Source organism: Oncorhynchus mykiss, chromosome 12, assembly GCF_013265735.2.
Source record: "Oncorhynchus mykiss isolate Arlee chromosome 12, USDA_OmykA_1.1, whole genome shotgun sequence".
In the NCBI taxonomy this organism is placed as follows: Eukaryota; Metazoa; Chordata; class Actinopteri; order Salmoniformes; family Salmonidae; genus Oncorhynchus; species Oncorhynchus mykiss.
The window spans coordinates 13,269,540-13,283,585 of NC_048576.1; the positions used below are offsets into that span (position 1 = coordinate 13,269,540).

General features: G+C 44.7%; 1 protein-coding gene across 3 annotated transcripts in view; it reads right to left on the minus strand.

The window, feature by feature from the left end:
- Positions 1–5,629: 5,629 nt before the first annotated feature.
- LOC110536789 (roquin-2) overlaps positions 5,630–14,046 on the minus strand; it is a 43,778-nt gene continuing 35,361 nt past the window's right edge. For 2 of the 3 annotated variants that reach the window (XM_036936956.1, XM_036936957.1), the window contains exons 14-19: positions 13,764–13,925; positions 12,853–13,582; positions 11,593–11,677; positions 10,014–10,188; positions 9,674–9,798; positions 5,630–9,327 (exon numbers count right to left, since the gene is read on the minus strand). In XM_036936956.1, coding sequence (XP_036792851.1) covers positions 9,189–9,327; positions 9,674–9,798; positions 10,014–10,188; positions 11,593–11,677; positions 12,853–13,582; positions 13,764–13,925 — 1,416 coding nt within the window. In that variant the 3' untranslated portion in view covers positions 5,630–9,188. The remainder of the gene's footprint in view (positions 9,328–9,673; positions 9,799–10,013; positions 10,189–11,592; positions 11,678–12,852; positions 13,583–13,763; positions 13,926–14,046) is intronic. The other variant, XM_036936958.1, reaches the window with a different exon arrangement.

Below are 14,046 nucleotides of genomic sequence, written 5' to 3' on the forward strand. Positions count from 1 at the left end.
AACCATCAGTCTGACAGTAGGTCCACTTACTACAGGTACATCCATGAACCATCAGTCTGACAGTAGGTCTACTTACTACAGGTACATCCATGATCCATCAGTCTGACAGTAGGTCCACTTACTACAGGTACATCCATGATCCATCAGTCTGACAGTAGGTCTACTTACTACAGGTACATCCATGACCCATCAGTCTGACAGTAGGTCCACTTACTACAGACACATCCATGATCCATCAGTCTGACAGTAGGTCCTCTTACTACAGGTACATCCATGAACCATCAGTCTGACAGTAGGTCCACTTACTACAGGTACATCCATGATCCATCAGTCTGACAGTAGGTCTACTTACTACAGGTACATCCATGAACCATCAGTCTGACAGTAGGTCCACTTACTACAGACACATCCATGATCCATCAGTCTGACAGTAGGTCCTCTTACTACAGGCACATCCATGAACCATTAGTCTGACAGTAGGTCCACTTACTACAGGTACATCCATGATCCATCAGTCTGACAGTAGGTCCACTTACTACAGGTACATCCATGATCCATCAGTCTGACAGTAGGTCCACTTACTACAGACACATCCATGATCCATCAGTCTGGCAGTAGGTCCACTTACTACAGGTACATCCATGATCCATCAGTCTGACAGTAGGTCCACTTACTACAGGTACATCCATGAACCATCAGTCTGACAGTAGGTCCACTTACTACAGGTACATCCATGAACCATCAGTCTGACAGTAGGTCTACTTACTACAGGTACATCCATGATCCATCAGTCTGACAGTAGGTCCACTTACTACAGGTACATCCATGAACCATCAGTCTGACAGTAGGTCTACTTACTACAGGTACATCCATGAACCATCAGTCTGACAGTAGGTCCACTTACTACAGGTACATCCATGAACCATCAGTCTGACAGTAGGTCTACTTACTACAGGTACATCCATGATCCATCAGTCTGACAGTAGGTCCACTTACTACAGGTACATCCATGATCCATCAGTCTGACAGTAGGTCCACTTACTACAGGTACATCCATGATCCATCAGTCTGACAGTAGGTCCACTTACTACAGGTACATCCATGTAAGATCCATCAGTCTGACAGTAGGTCCACTTACTACAGGTACATCCATGATCCATCAGTCTGACAGTAGGTCTACTTACTACAGGTACATCCATGAACCATCAGTCTGGCAGTAGGTCCTCTTACTACAGACACATCCATGATCCATCAGTCTGACAGTAGGTCTACTTACTACAGACACATCCATGATCCATCAGTCTGACAGTAGGTCCACTTACTACAGGTACATCCATGAACCATCAGTCTGACAGTAGGTCTACTTACTACAGGTACATCCATGATCCATCAGTCTGACAGTAGGTCTACTTACTACAGGTACATCCATGATCCATCAGTCTGACAGTAGGTCCACTTACTACAGGTACATCCATGATCCATCAGTCTGACAGTAGGTCTACTTACTACAGGTACATCCATGACCCATCAGTCTGACAGTAGGTCTACTTACTACAGGTACATCCATGTAAGATCCATCAGTCTGGCAGTAGGTCCACTTACTACAGACACATCCATGATCCATCAGTCTGACAGTAGGTCCACTTACTACAGACACATCCATGAACCATCAGTCTGGCAGTAGGTCCACTTACTACAGACACATCCATGATCCATCAGTCTGACAGTAGGTCCACTTACTACAGACACATCCATGATCCATCAGTCTGACAGTAGGTCCACTTACTACAGACACATCCATGATCCATCAGTCTGGCAGTAGGTCTACTTACTACAGGTACATCCATGATCCATCAGTCTGGCAGTAGGTCCACTTACTACAGACACATCCATGATCCATCAGTCTGACAGTAGGTCCACTTACTACAGACACATCCATGATCCATCAGTCTGGCAGTAGGTCCACTTACTACAGACACATCCATGATCCATCAGTCTGGCAGTAGGTCTACTTACTACAGGTGCATCCATGATCCATCAGTCTGACAGTAGGTCCACTTACTACAGGTACATCCATGAACCATCAGTCTGACAGTAGGTCCTCTTACTACAGGTACACCCATGTAAGATCCATCAGTCTGGCAGTAGGTCCTCTTACTACAGACACATCCATGATCTATCAGTCTGACAGTAGGTCTACTTACTACAGGTACATCCATGATCCATCAGTCTGACAGTAGGTCTACTTACTACAGGTACATCCATGACCCATCAGTCTGGCAGTAGGTCCACTTACTACAGGTACATCCATGTAAGATCCATCAGTCTGGCAGTAGGTCCACTTACTACAGGTACATCCATGATCCATCAGTCTGGCAGTAGGTCCTCTTACTACAGGTACATCCATGACCCATCAGTCTGGCAGTAGGTCCACTTACTACAGGTACATCCATGACCCATCAGTCTGGCAGTAGGTCCACTTACTACAGGTACATCCATGTAAGATCCATCAGTCTGGCAGTAGGTCCTCTTACTACAGGTACATCCATGATCCATCAGTCTACACTGTAGTTCTACCAATCTGTTTTCCAGCCTCTGCATATGATACATCATGACTGATCCTGTATCTCTGAGCCTCTCTAGCCTCTCTGTAGTTGGCATCCACCAAAAGCTGCTCTGTGTTTTGCCCCATAATTACAACACTTAACCTTCACATTATTTCCACATTCACCGTAATCATGGTCCCCTACACACTTGGCACATCTTGTCCTTCCTTTACTCTGAGCAGCTACATGTCCCATTCTTTAGGCATTTAAAACACCACAGTGCATATGGGACAAATTCTCTAACATTGAAACTAAGGAAGACTTTCTCAAACCTTGGCATCACTGATAAGCTTTCACTTGTTTGACCCTCTTTCCTACTGATTAACCTTTTGGCCTCAATCACTCTGCCTTCCTTCCCATTCTCTTTATTATCAACTGTGGATGTAGATATTGGGACCCCAGTGAAGACCCCTCAATCTAGCATTATCACCAGGGACAAGGCTTTTAATCTTCTTCCCATTAAGCTTTTCCACTTTCAGAATCTCCTCTTGCTGAGCCCGTCTACCACGCAATGTTATCAATCTACCATTTCCAATGAAATAAGCTCATTTCACTTCACCGACCTCTTTCTCTATGGCATTAGTTAGTTGGATAGGGTGTGAGGCCTTGTGGTCTCATCAAACACCACTTTCCACTCCAACACATCACTACTATTGCTTCCTACCTTGGCCCTCTTTATGCTCTCTTTACTAGACGCTCCACTGCTTTCTGCATCATGATCTCTCTTCTTCCTATGTCTTTCCTTGACCCTCATCCTCTCGCTCCGTACCATCAGAACTGAATCCCACCGTACCTTCTCCGCTGTGCAATCTGGTTTCCGAGCCGGTCACGGGTGCACCTCAGCCACGCTCAAGGTACTAAACGATATCATAACCGCCATCGATAAAAGACAGTACTGTGCAACCGTCTTCATCGACCTTGCCAAGGCTTTCGACTCTGTCAATCACCATATTCTTCTCGGCAGACTCAGTAGCCTCGGTTTTTCGGATGACTGCCTTGCCTGGTTCACCAATTACTTTGCAGACAGAGTTCAGTGTGTCAAATCGGAGGGCATGCTGTCCAGTCCTCTGGCAGTCTCTATGGGGGTACCACAGGGTTCAAGCCTCGGGCCGACTCTTTTCTCTGTATATATCAATGATGTTGCTCTTGCTGCGGGCGATTCCCTGATCCACCTCTACGCAGACGACACCATTCTATATACTTCCGGCCCGTCCTTGGACACTGTGCTATCTAACCTCCAAACGAGCTTCAATGCCATACAACACTCCTTCCGTGGCCTCCAACTGCTCTTAAACGCTAGTAAAACCAAATGCATGCTTTTCAACCGTTCGCTGCCTGCACCCGCACGCCTGACCAGCATCACCACCCTGGATGGTTCCGACCTTGAATATGTGGACATCTATAAGTACCTAGGTGTCTGGCTAGACTGCAAACTCTCCTTCCAGACTCATATCAAACATCTCCAATCGAAAATCAAATCAAGAATCGGCTTTCTATTCCGCAACAAAGCCTCCTTCACTCACGCCGCCAAACTTACCCTAGTAAAACTGACTATCCTACCGATCCTCGACTTTGGCGATGTCATCTACAAAATTGCTTCCAACACTCTACTCAGCAAACTGGATGCAGTTTATCACAGTGCCATCCGTTTTGTCACTAAAGCACCATATACCACCCACCACTGCTACCTGTATGCTCTAGTCGGCAGCCCTCGCTACATATTCGTCGCCAGACCCACTGGCTCCAGGTCATCTACAAGTCCATGCTAGGTAAAGCTCCGCCTTATCTCAGTTCACTGGTCACGATGGCAACACCCATCCATAGCACGCGCTCCAGCAGGTGTATCTCACTGATCATCCCTAAAGCCAACACCTAATTTGGCCGCCTTTCGTTCCAGTTCTCTGCTGCCTGTGACTGGAACGAATTGCAAAAATCGCTTTTTGTCTCCCTCACCAACTTCAAACATCTGCTATCTGAGCAGTTAACCGATCGCTGCAGCTGTACATAGTCTATCGGTAAATAGCCCACCCATTTTTACCTACCTCATCCCCATACTGTTTTTATTTCTTTACTTTTCTGCTCTTTTGCACACCAATATCTCTACCTGTACATGACCATCTGATCATTTATCACTCCAGTGTTATTAACCTGCAAAATTGTTATTATTCGCCTACCTCCTCATGCCTTTTGCACACAATGTATATAGACTCCCCTTTTTTTTCTACTGTGATATTGACTTGTTAATTGTTTACTTACTCCATGTGTAACTTTGTGTTGTCTGTTCACACTGCTATGCTTTATCTTGGCCAGTTGCAAATGAGAACTTGTTCTCAACTAGCCTACCTGGTTAAATAAAGGTGAAATAAAACAAATTAAAAATAAAAACACACATATTGTTCTCATTCCAGCACAGCTGTTGCTTCACCATCTCTTTCTGCATTTCCTCTCACACTCCCCTCTGAACATATGGTTCTTGTTGCAAATTGGTGCAACTCCCCTTCACCATCAAAACCCTGAGGAAACATTGTATCAGAATCTAAATTCAGGTTCGGCAACACCATGGTAAAGGCCATGTAATGCTAGTTCTTCCTGTCAAGGCTTGTTTCATCATGTTCCTGGACTAAAGAGTGTGAAATGTTACCTCAGAAAACTCTGTATCTACCTCTGGTATATTCTGTTGAAATAGAGCTGGAGGGGAAGTGTGTACAATAGGAAATCGTAGCAATAGTCACAGGCAGCCCACCAGGGGGAGCCATTCACACTTGTTCTGAAGCTTTATGAATATTTAACCTTTTATTTATTAACTAGTCCAGTCAATTCAGATAAAATTCTTATTTACAATTGTGCACACCCAATGGGACTCCCAATCACAGCCAGTTGTGATACAGCCTGGAATCGAACCAGGGTGTCTGTAATGATGCCTCTCGCACTGAGATGCCGTGTCTTAGACCGCTGTGCCTCTTGGGAGCCCAGAATATGGGCCCAGATCCGAAGTCCTCTAAGCAGTTGAGACAGGACACATATTTTGTGTTTGTTTTTCATTTATTGTAGCATGCAAAGTTTCAGGTACTGACATCTCCCTCTGATTTCACAGGTCTGCCTGGTCCATCAAAAAAGTATCGGAGTACTCTGCTTGGCCAAGCTGTCAGTGCAGGAGCTAATAGCACACAAAGACAACCAACAGGTCAGGCAGTTGGCTGGTCACATCTGAACACAATCAATACTTCAAACTAAGAATACGGTTCAGGATATTGCCTTGCAATGCAGGGAAACCTTTCACAAAGTGATATTTCAAATGAAATAAATGGAATACATATTATTCATTTAGACATGTTTTTATGCTGTCTCAGCCAGTTTCATCATTCTGAAACCTTTATTTGTCCCTCTATGTCAGTATTTATTTAAATATCTGATTACATTTGGTTGTATAAACGAGCAGTTAGTCCATCTAACGATGGTGCCAGCCGTGTACAATAATGATGGATGTGTGCACCATCTTGTATTTCATTTACATTTCAATCGAACAATAGATTTGCTAAGAAAATGTCTAATACAGACATAAATATTCAAACATCAGTTCCGTCATAGTTGTACAATTGACAAACAGGCAAATGTTTTCACCTTACAAGACCATCCTCGGCTAACTTTGACTATTCAGAAAATGTTCAAAATTCAACTGAAGAAGCAGACTTGACTTATCCAGAGGGAAGTACTACAACTCAACCAATGATGGTAGTAAGTCATAATGATAATAATACATCGATCGTTATCAATAATAAAGCATTTCAGAAGCAGTAAACAGTCAAATGCTGCAGGCAGGCTAAAATATTTGGCGTGGCCACACAGTGGGCATGTGCAGAACACTTACATCGCTGGGTGTGTTGTATCACAACTACAGAATCATGTACTTCCTCCTTCGCCATGACAACAAGAGGGACTAGCATGCATGACCTGGGGGCACTGGCTGGATAGTGGGTAGTAAGAACATCTTGCAATGATGACGTGGGAAGTGCAGTGCGATCAGATCATTACACCAGTGAGTCATTAGACAGGCACTGGAACACTCTGGGAACTCTACCTACATAACTCCCTGTTCTTAAATGTGCCCATTCCCTTCCCAACTGGGTAATACTATTGGTATTGAATCTAAACATAAACACATTATAGCAAATTATAAATCCCTCCTTAGCACATTTATGTGGTGAAAAAGTTACATTAAACTATATTCATTGATGTAAATATTTGCTCTCATGACCCATAATATTCAGTGCTGAAGATGTGTTCAGGGGTGTAATCATTTGGCTAAACAGTTGCAAAATATTACATTTTGCAACTAAAATGAGAGTTTCTATTGTACAAATTCAGGTATGTCCCTCCTCGTTTGGTTCCGTTTGCTTCCTGCAACAGAATCAGCGTAATGAGTAAACCCTTTATCAGTAGCTTAGCAACATAAATCCTCCATCACTAAGGGCTGCAGAGACTAGGCTCTAGCACTCCCTGCTGGAACAAACCTAAACTACAGGAGCCAGATAGATTGGTCTAGAATCACAACACTACCCTTGAACTTGACCAGGTTCTAAACTTTAATAGACTCCCTGGTCCTGCCCACATCTTATACCCAAAGGCCCCTATCCCCTAAAGGGCCCTGTCCACCATTAGACAACAATGGACTCCGCTGATTGATTGTACACAATATGACACTAAGACAATTTCTTAAGTCAAAGTCTGAAACAGGAACAGAAGAGCAACAGAAATACAGTAGCCTGTCAGATAATGCTTAGAGAATGGATATACTGTATGTCTATATATGTATGGGGCAGTCCTTAAGAATTATCAATCACTGGTCAAGTTGTCTCACTTAGCCTGTCTGCTTCCTTTCAGACCGTAACAAAATAAACCCTATTATAAATAGGAGAGTTTATCTAAGTGCTGCAAGTTAACACATAGCGTCACCCGAATCTCTTCACCCCCACAGGCAGGAGAAGACAGCAAACAGAACATTCAGTGCACAAAACTGCAGTAAAATAACACTGACCCTTTTAGGCCAATGCATGACCCTCGGTAGCGATCACATAAGGATGATGGACTGTATTCGTTAGACCGTTAACCAGCAGTGAAAAGACTGCTCGAAACATGAATATAGAGACAGACTGATGGATCGGTTTCATTTCTTCCTAAAAAATTACGACCAACAACGAAACAAAACAGAGATCCCGATACAAAATATTTTGACAAACAACTTCACGGAAGTTGGCAATGCTTCGAAGAAAATAACAAAGCATTGGTGAAAAGTTTGAACGGGGACAGAACTAAACAAAGACAGCATGAGGGAACCCAGTAATCACCTGGTGGTTTGTTGACAATCTGTCATAGTAAACACAGGTTCTGAGTTTGATGCACAGAACCAAAAAGAGCTGCAACAACCAGTTTACATTGTTTACATTGTTTACATTGTGCGTACATGTCATGTGATTACAGTGTACAGAGATATCTGTAAGTATGACGTATCATTTCATCACAGCAGATCACTATAATTCAATCCCTGGCTGCAGTTGCACAGAGGAAGGCAATACATGATGGTGCCAGAACCACTGAATACTGAAATCTGTTGAATACATCAAGGATTGTTGATACATGTTTTACTATTTGGTGTTTTTAACGTCTTAACCCCACGGTGGAGACTAAATATGAAGAGATACTTTACTAACATAAAAAAGGCCACAGTTGTGCATACATGTGAGTGTGGTGACATCTGATTGATCGTCATCGTCTTGAATCTCATCTATGAAATGCTTGAGACCAACAAATGACACGTCACACAGGATAACACGGCCAAGCCGTAGGAACCTTTGATAGGCTACTACAATGTCTAAAGTAGATAAGAGTTGGACTAGAGCAACATCTAGTGTTGGTATCCTCCATCTCTTCCTGTTCATTGTCCTCTTTTAAGACCTACAAACCCTGTTCAATTAGCGCTGTTTTTTTTTCAAAGTAAAGACTTTTCATTTTTCGAGAGGCAAATATCCTTCCTATAACTACAAATGCATAGTAATGTGCTGTTATTGTCATCAGCTCAATGTCAACAGATGCTGATCGCATACACACACACAACAGTGCTGAACACCTTTGTTACCTTGGAAACATTGTAGAACTAACAAAAAATAAAACTATTGGATGCCATGTGAAGCATGATAAACACCATCATCACCATCATTATAGGAAGTGGAGAGCGAGCAGCACACCCAAACAAACACTTGATCAAAAAAAGACCCTGCCGAGATGAGAAAAGAGTAAATGCGACAGAGGCTACTGGTGTGTGTGTGTCTGAACTATACATCTCTCTTTGTCATGTTTGAAACAACACTACCTGTGGTCTAAAGTAGCATACTGTATATAATGTGCCCTCAGACAGGTGATATTAGTGGGGTAAGACCTTATCGCTGTCTGATGATACAGGCCTATACAACCCTAAGATGTTACTGTGAAAGCAGGTGTAGGAGCTGTGTAGCGCTGGGCCGGTACCACTGCTTCGGGACCACCAGCCGGGACCCCCAGGCGTGGCGGTGAGGTGTGTTTGCCCTCTCAGTTCCCATTGAGCAGCATCTCAGGGCCTGTGTTAGGGCAAGGGCCCATGTCCCCCAGTCTCAGAGGGCCGGTCCTCATCATCAGCTTCCCCACGCTGAGGCCTCCTGAGCCCAGACCTCCAGGGGAGAGAGACCTCCTGGAACACAGATGCAGTATGAGCTCTGATCAGTAACCACTGAGTAGAAGAGATCTCTGCCTTTATAGTCCTTGTCAGAAATAGAGAAGCTGCAGTAAGGGAACAGTTGTTTATTTTACGCTGCACTTACTCACCCAAGTGTAGGCCTATCTGGTGTGTGTATGACCATGTTATGACCATGCCTGCCAAAAATAATTACCCTCAGGGATAAATAAAGGTTATTGAATTGAATGTTTGCGATGTGGGAGAAACCACATCAATATTGAGCCTTGCTACTGGTGTGTTTAGTGTTTACTTGTCTCACGTTGCCAGACATAGGTTGAGGCTAGTTGTTGACCGAGCTCACCTGAAGGCCATCTTCTTCAGCAGTTGAGCTTCCATCTTGTCTGCTGACAGCTTGTCTGTCTGTGTCCTCTGGGGTTCACTGCTGGGAGGGGTGAGGAGGTGGGGCTCTCTCAGCTCCAGGGGCTTCTAAGACAACCAGAGAAAAAGTCAGACGGAGAGAGTAGACATGGAAAACAGATTTGATGTAACCAACTAACTACATTACAAATTCAGATGTTGCAATATTCCACCACTTTACAGATCCCAGATCATCCCTTATATGACACAGACGCCAATCAATCAATTAATCAATCAGTCAATAATGAAATCAACCAATCAGACACAGAGAGACGTCACTGCACCTCAGACTGTTGACTGTTGTCCTGCGGGACAACGTCTAGTACAGACAGCTCCAGTTCTACGTCTCTGTCCAGTTGATGCTCTGTCGTGTCTTTACAGTAGTCAGTCTGCAGCATGTCTCCTGCACCAGCCTTCTCTCCACTGCTGAAGGACCGCCGAAGGGCGGCTAGCTGTTCACTGTTGACATACAGGAATGGTGGCAATTTAAGATTATCTACAATATCTTCATTGTATGTGCGGCTTCAGATATGCAACATTACTGTAAAACAGTGGCTTTGTACTGTATGGTACTGCATTGTATTGTACTGTACTGTTATCACGTGTATTTTGACTGAAATGATGTAAATAGCTGATGTACTGACAGCAGAATGAGAGACTTGTGGAGTACAGAACAGAGGACTAGATTCCCCTCTCCAATCAAAGCTACAGAGAGACTGTTAGTCAGAGTCAGGGGGTTACAGAAGAGAACGTGAGCAGCAAGCAACGACAGACCTGAGAGATGCTCTATGTTTAGTCTGAGGAGAGAACTGACTGCAATACAATGAAAGAGGGGAGAGAAGAGGAGGAGTGGAGAGGAGAGAGAAGAGAAGAGGAGGAGTGGAGAGGAGAGAGAAGAGGAGGAGTGGAGAGGAGAGAGAAGGGGAGGAGTGGAGAGGAGAGAGAAGGGGAGGAGTGGAGAGGAGAGAGAAGAGAAGAGGAGGAGTGGAGAGGAGAGGAGGAGTGGAGAGGAGGAGAGGAGGAGTGGAGAGGAGAGAGAAGAGAAGAGGAGGAGTGAAGAGGAGAGAGAAGAGGAGGAGTGGAGAGAAGAGGAGTGGAGTGGAGAGGAGGAGTGAAGAGGAGAGAGAAGGGGAGAGGAGAGAGAAGAGGAGGAGTGGAGATGAGAGAGAAGAGAAGAGGAGGAGTGGAGAGGAGAGAGAAGAGGAGGAGTGGAGAGAAGAGGAGTGGAGTGGAGAGGAGAGAGAAGAGGAGGAGTGAAGAGGAGAGAGAAGGGGAGAGGAGAGAGAAGAGGAGGAGTGTAGAGGAGAGAGAAGGGGAGAGGAGAGAGAAGGGGAGAGGAAAGAGAAGGGGAGAGGAGAGAGAAGAGGAGGAGTGGATAGGAAAGAGAAGAGGAGGAGTGGAGAGGAGAGGGGAAAGAGAAGGGGAGAGGAGAGAGAAGAGGAGGAGTGGAGAGGAGAGGTTGAAAACAACACTTCCAACACAGTCATGATGAGCAAGCAAATTCTCAGCTGCATACATACAATAGGACCTCGAAGTAGAAAGACAAGATAAAAAAGACAAGATAAAAAGATGAGATAAGAAAGACAAGATAAGAAAGACAAGATAAAAATGACAAGATAAAAAAGAAAACAGGACAATGCCTTTGTTTAGCGTGAAGAGAGAAAGGGGGGATGGGATGGCTCTACATGGTATATAGTATAGTATTATATAGTAGTATATAGTATTTTATAGTATAGCATTATATAGTATAGTATTATATTGTATTATAGTATTATATCATATTTTATAGTATTAAATAGTATTATATAGTATAGTATTGTATAGTATTATATAGTAGTATATAGCATAGAATCCATACTGTACCCCTCTAGGAAACTGGAGTGGCTGGAAGAGTCAGACCCCCCGGAGCTCCACCTGTAGTTCCCATGGCCGATGTGTGGACCATAATCTGTTAGAACCATAGATTTACAGTAACAACATTGAGCAAAACTATTACAATACATTTTCCCACCTTGTCAACACTATGCTTAAGTGAATGCCTGGGAGCGCTGGCTGCAGTGAACCACGGCTCTGCTGAGAGCTGGTTGCATTCAGAGACTGGCCTGGAGATGAAAGAAAACTTTCATTTATATTCACGCTCCAATCTCCCCACATGTTGAGAGGATTCTGCTCTGTGCTAGCCTAGCAGCCGGTCCTAAAATACATGTTGAGGGGATTCTGCTCTGTGCTAGCCTAGCAGCCGGTCCTAAAATACATGTTGAGGGGATTCTGCTCTGTGCTAGCCTAGCAGCCGGTCCTAAAATACATGTTGAGAGGATTCTGCTCTGTGCTAGACTAGCAGCCGGTCCTAAAATACATGTTAAGAGGATTCTGTTCTGTGCTAGCCAAGCAGCCAGTCCTAAAACACATGTTGAGAGGATTCCGCTCTGTGCTAGCCTAGCAGCCGGTCCTAAAATACATGTTGAGAGGATTCTGCTCTGTGCTAGCCAAGCAGCCAGTCCTAAAATACATGTTAAGAGGATTCTGCTCTGTGCTAGACTAGCAGCTGGTCCTAAAACACAGGTTAAGAGGATTCTGCTCTGTGCTAGCCTAGCAACCGGTCCTAAAATACATGTTAAGAGGATTCTGCTCTGTGCTAGCCAAGCAGCCAGTCCTAAAACACATGTTAAGAGGATTCTGTTCTGTGCTAGCCAAGCAGCCGGTCCTAAAACACATGTTAAGAGGATTCTGCTCTGTGCTAGACTAGCAGCTGGTCCTAAAACACGTGTTAAGAGGATTCTGCTCTGTGCTAGACTAGCAGCTGGTCCTAAAACACATGTTAAGAGGATTCTGCTCTGTGCTAGCCTAGCAGCCGGTCCTAAAATACATGTTAAGAGGATTCTGCTCTGTGCTAGACTAGCAGCTGGTCCTAAAACTAGCATATTTGAAAGAGAAAATGAACTAGGAAATAACAATTCTGTTGGTTGAACATCTTAAGTTTTTTCTTCTGCTGTCATTTCACAGTAAATCAGAGACATAACAAGTCATAGATAGGATATATAAAACATTACAAGAGAGGTATAATATCTTATTCCTTTACATTTGAACTCCAACCCCCCATTTCCTCCCCCATCCCCTCCTCACCTCTGAAGTTGATGGGGATGGTGCTGTTGCTTCCCTGGCAGGCTGTGGCCTGGACCGGGTCGGTGGTGTGGTATCCTGTACGGGAGGCGCGGGATATCGCCCCCCATTTGGAGATGATAGGCCCTTCTCCAAACGGTATGATGGGCCCCTCTCCAAATGGTATGCTGGGGTCCTTGTCTTTCAGACGGCGGTAGGGCTCAAACGGTATGCTGGGGTCCTCGTCTTTCAGACGGCGGTAGGGCTCAAACGGTATGCTGGGGTCCTCGTCTTTCAGACGGCGGTAGGTTTCAAACGGTATGCTGGGGTCGTCTTTCAGACGGCGGTAGGGCTCAAACGGTATGCTGGGGTCGTCTTTCAGACGGCGGTAGGTTTCAAACGGTATGCTGGGGTCCTCGTCTTTCAGACGGCGGTAGGGCTCAAACGGTATGCTGGGGTCCTCGTCTTTCAGACGGCAGTAGGGCTCAAACGGTATGCTGGGGTCCTCGTCTTTCAGACGGCGGTAGGTTTCAAACGGTATGCTGGGGTCCTCGTCTTTCAGACGGCGGTAGGGCTCAAACGGTATGCTGGGGTCCTCGTCTTTCAGACGGCAGTAGGGCTCAAACGGTATGCTGGGGTCCTCGTCTTTCAGACGGCGGTAGGTTTCAAACGGTATGCTGGGGTCCTCGTCTTTCAGACGGCGGTAGGGCTCAAACGTGTGTAGCCACCGCGTCCTTTCACCATTGTCTACTTCCTGAAAGACAAAGTATTAGTAGAAAACATGACATTTTAGTGTATTTTTGTTAGTGTAGATAATGTCACAGTAATTGCCTAATTTGTCATGTGATGCTAGACTATATTGTTATGTTCTGTAGGATCTATATGTGTCTGTGTGGCTGTTTGGTTGAATTAAGAAGGCATGTTGTGAGACCCACTAAGTTTTCGGAGCGGGAGTGAGCTGAGGCCTTGTGATGCTCTGGTTCAAAGGGGCTGATGCAGGTACTGATGGTTCCACAGGACCAGGGAGAGTAGTGGGACAGATTCTCCTCTCCACGGAACTTACAGTTCATACACTGACCACCACCACCGTCATCATGCTAGAGAGAGAGAAAGAAAGAAAGAAAGAAAGAAAGAAAGAAAGAACGAGAGAGAGAGGGAAAGAGAGAGAGAGAGACACATTTGAAATGTCTTTATTCTTTTGGAACTTTTGTAGGTGTA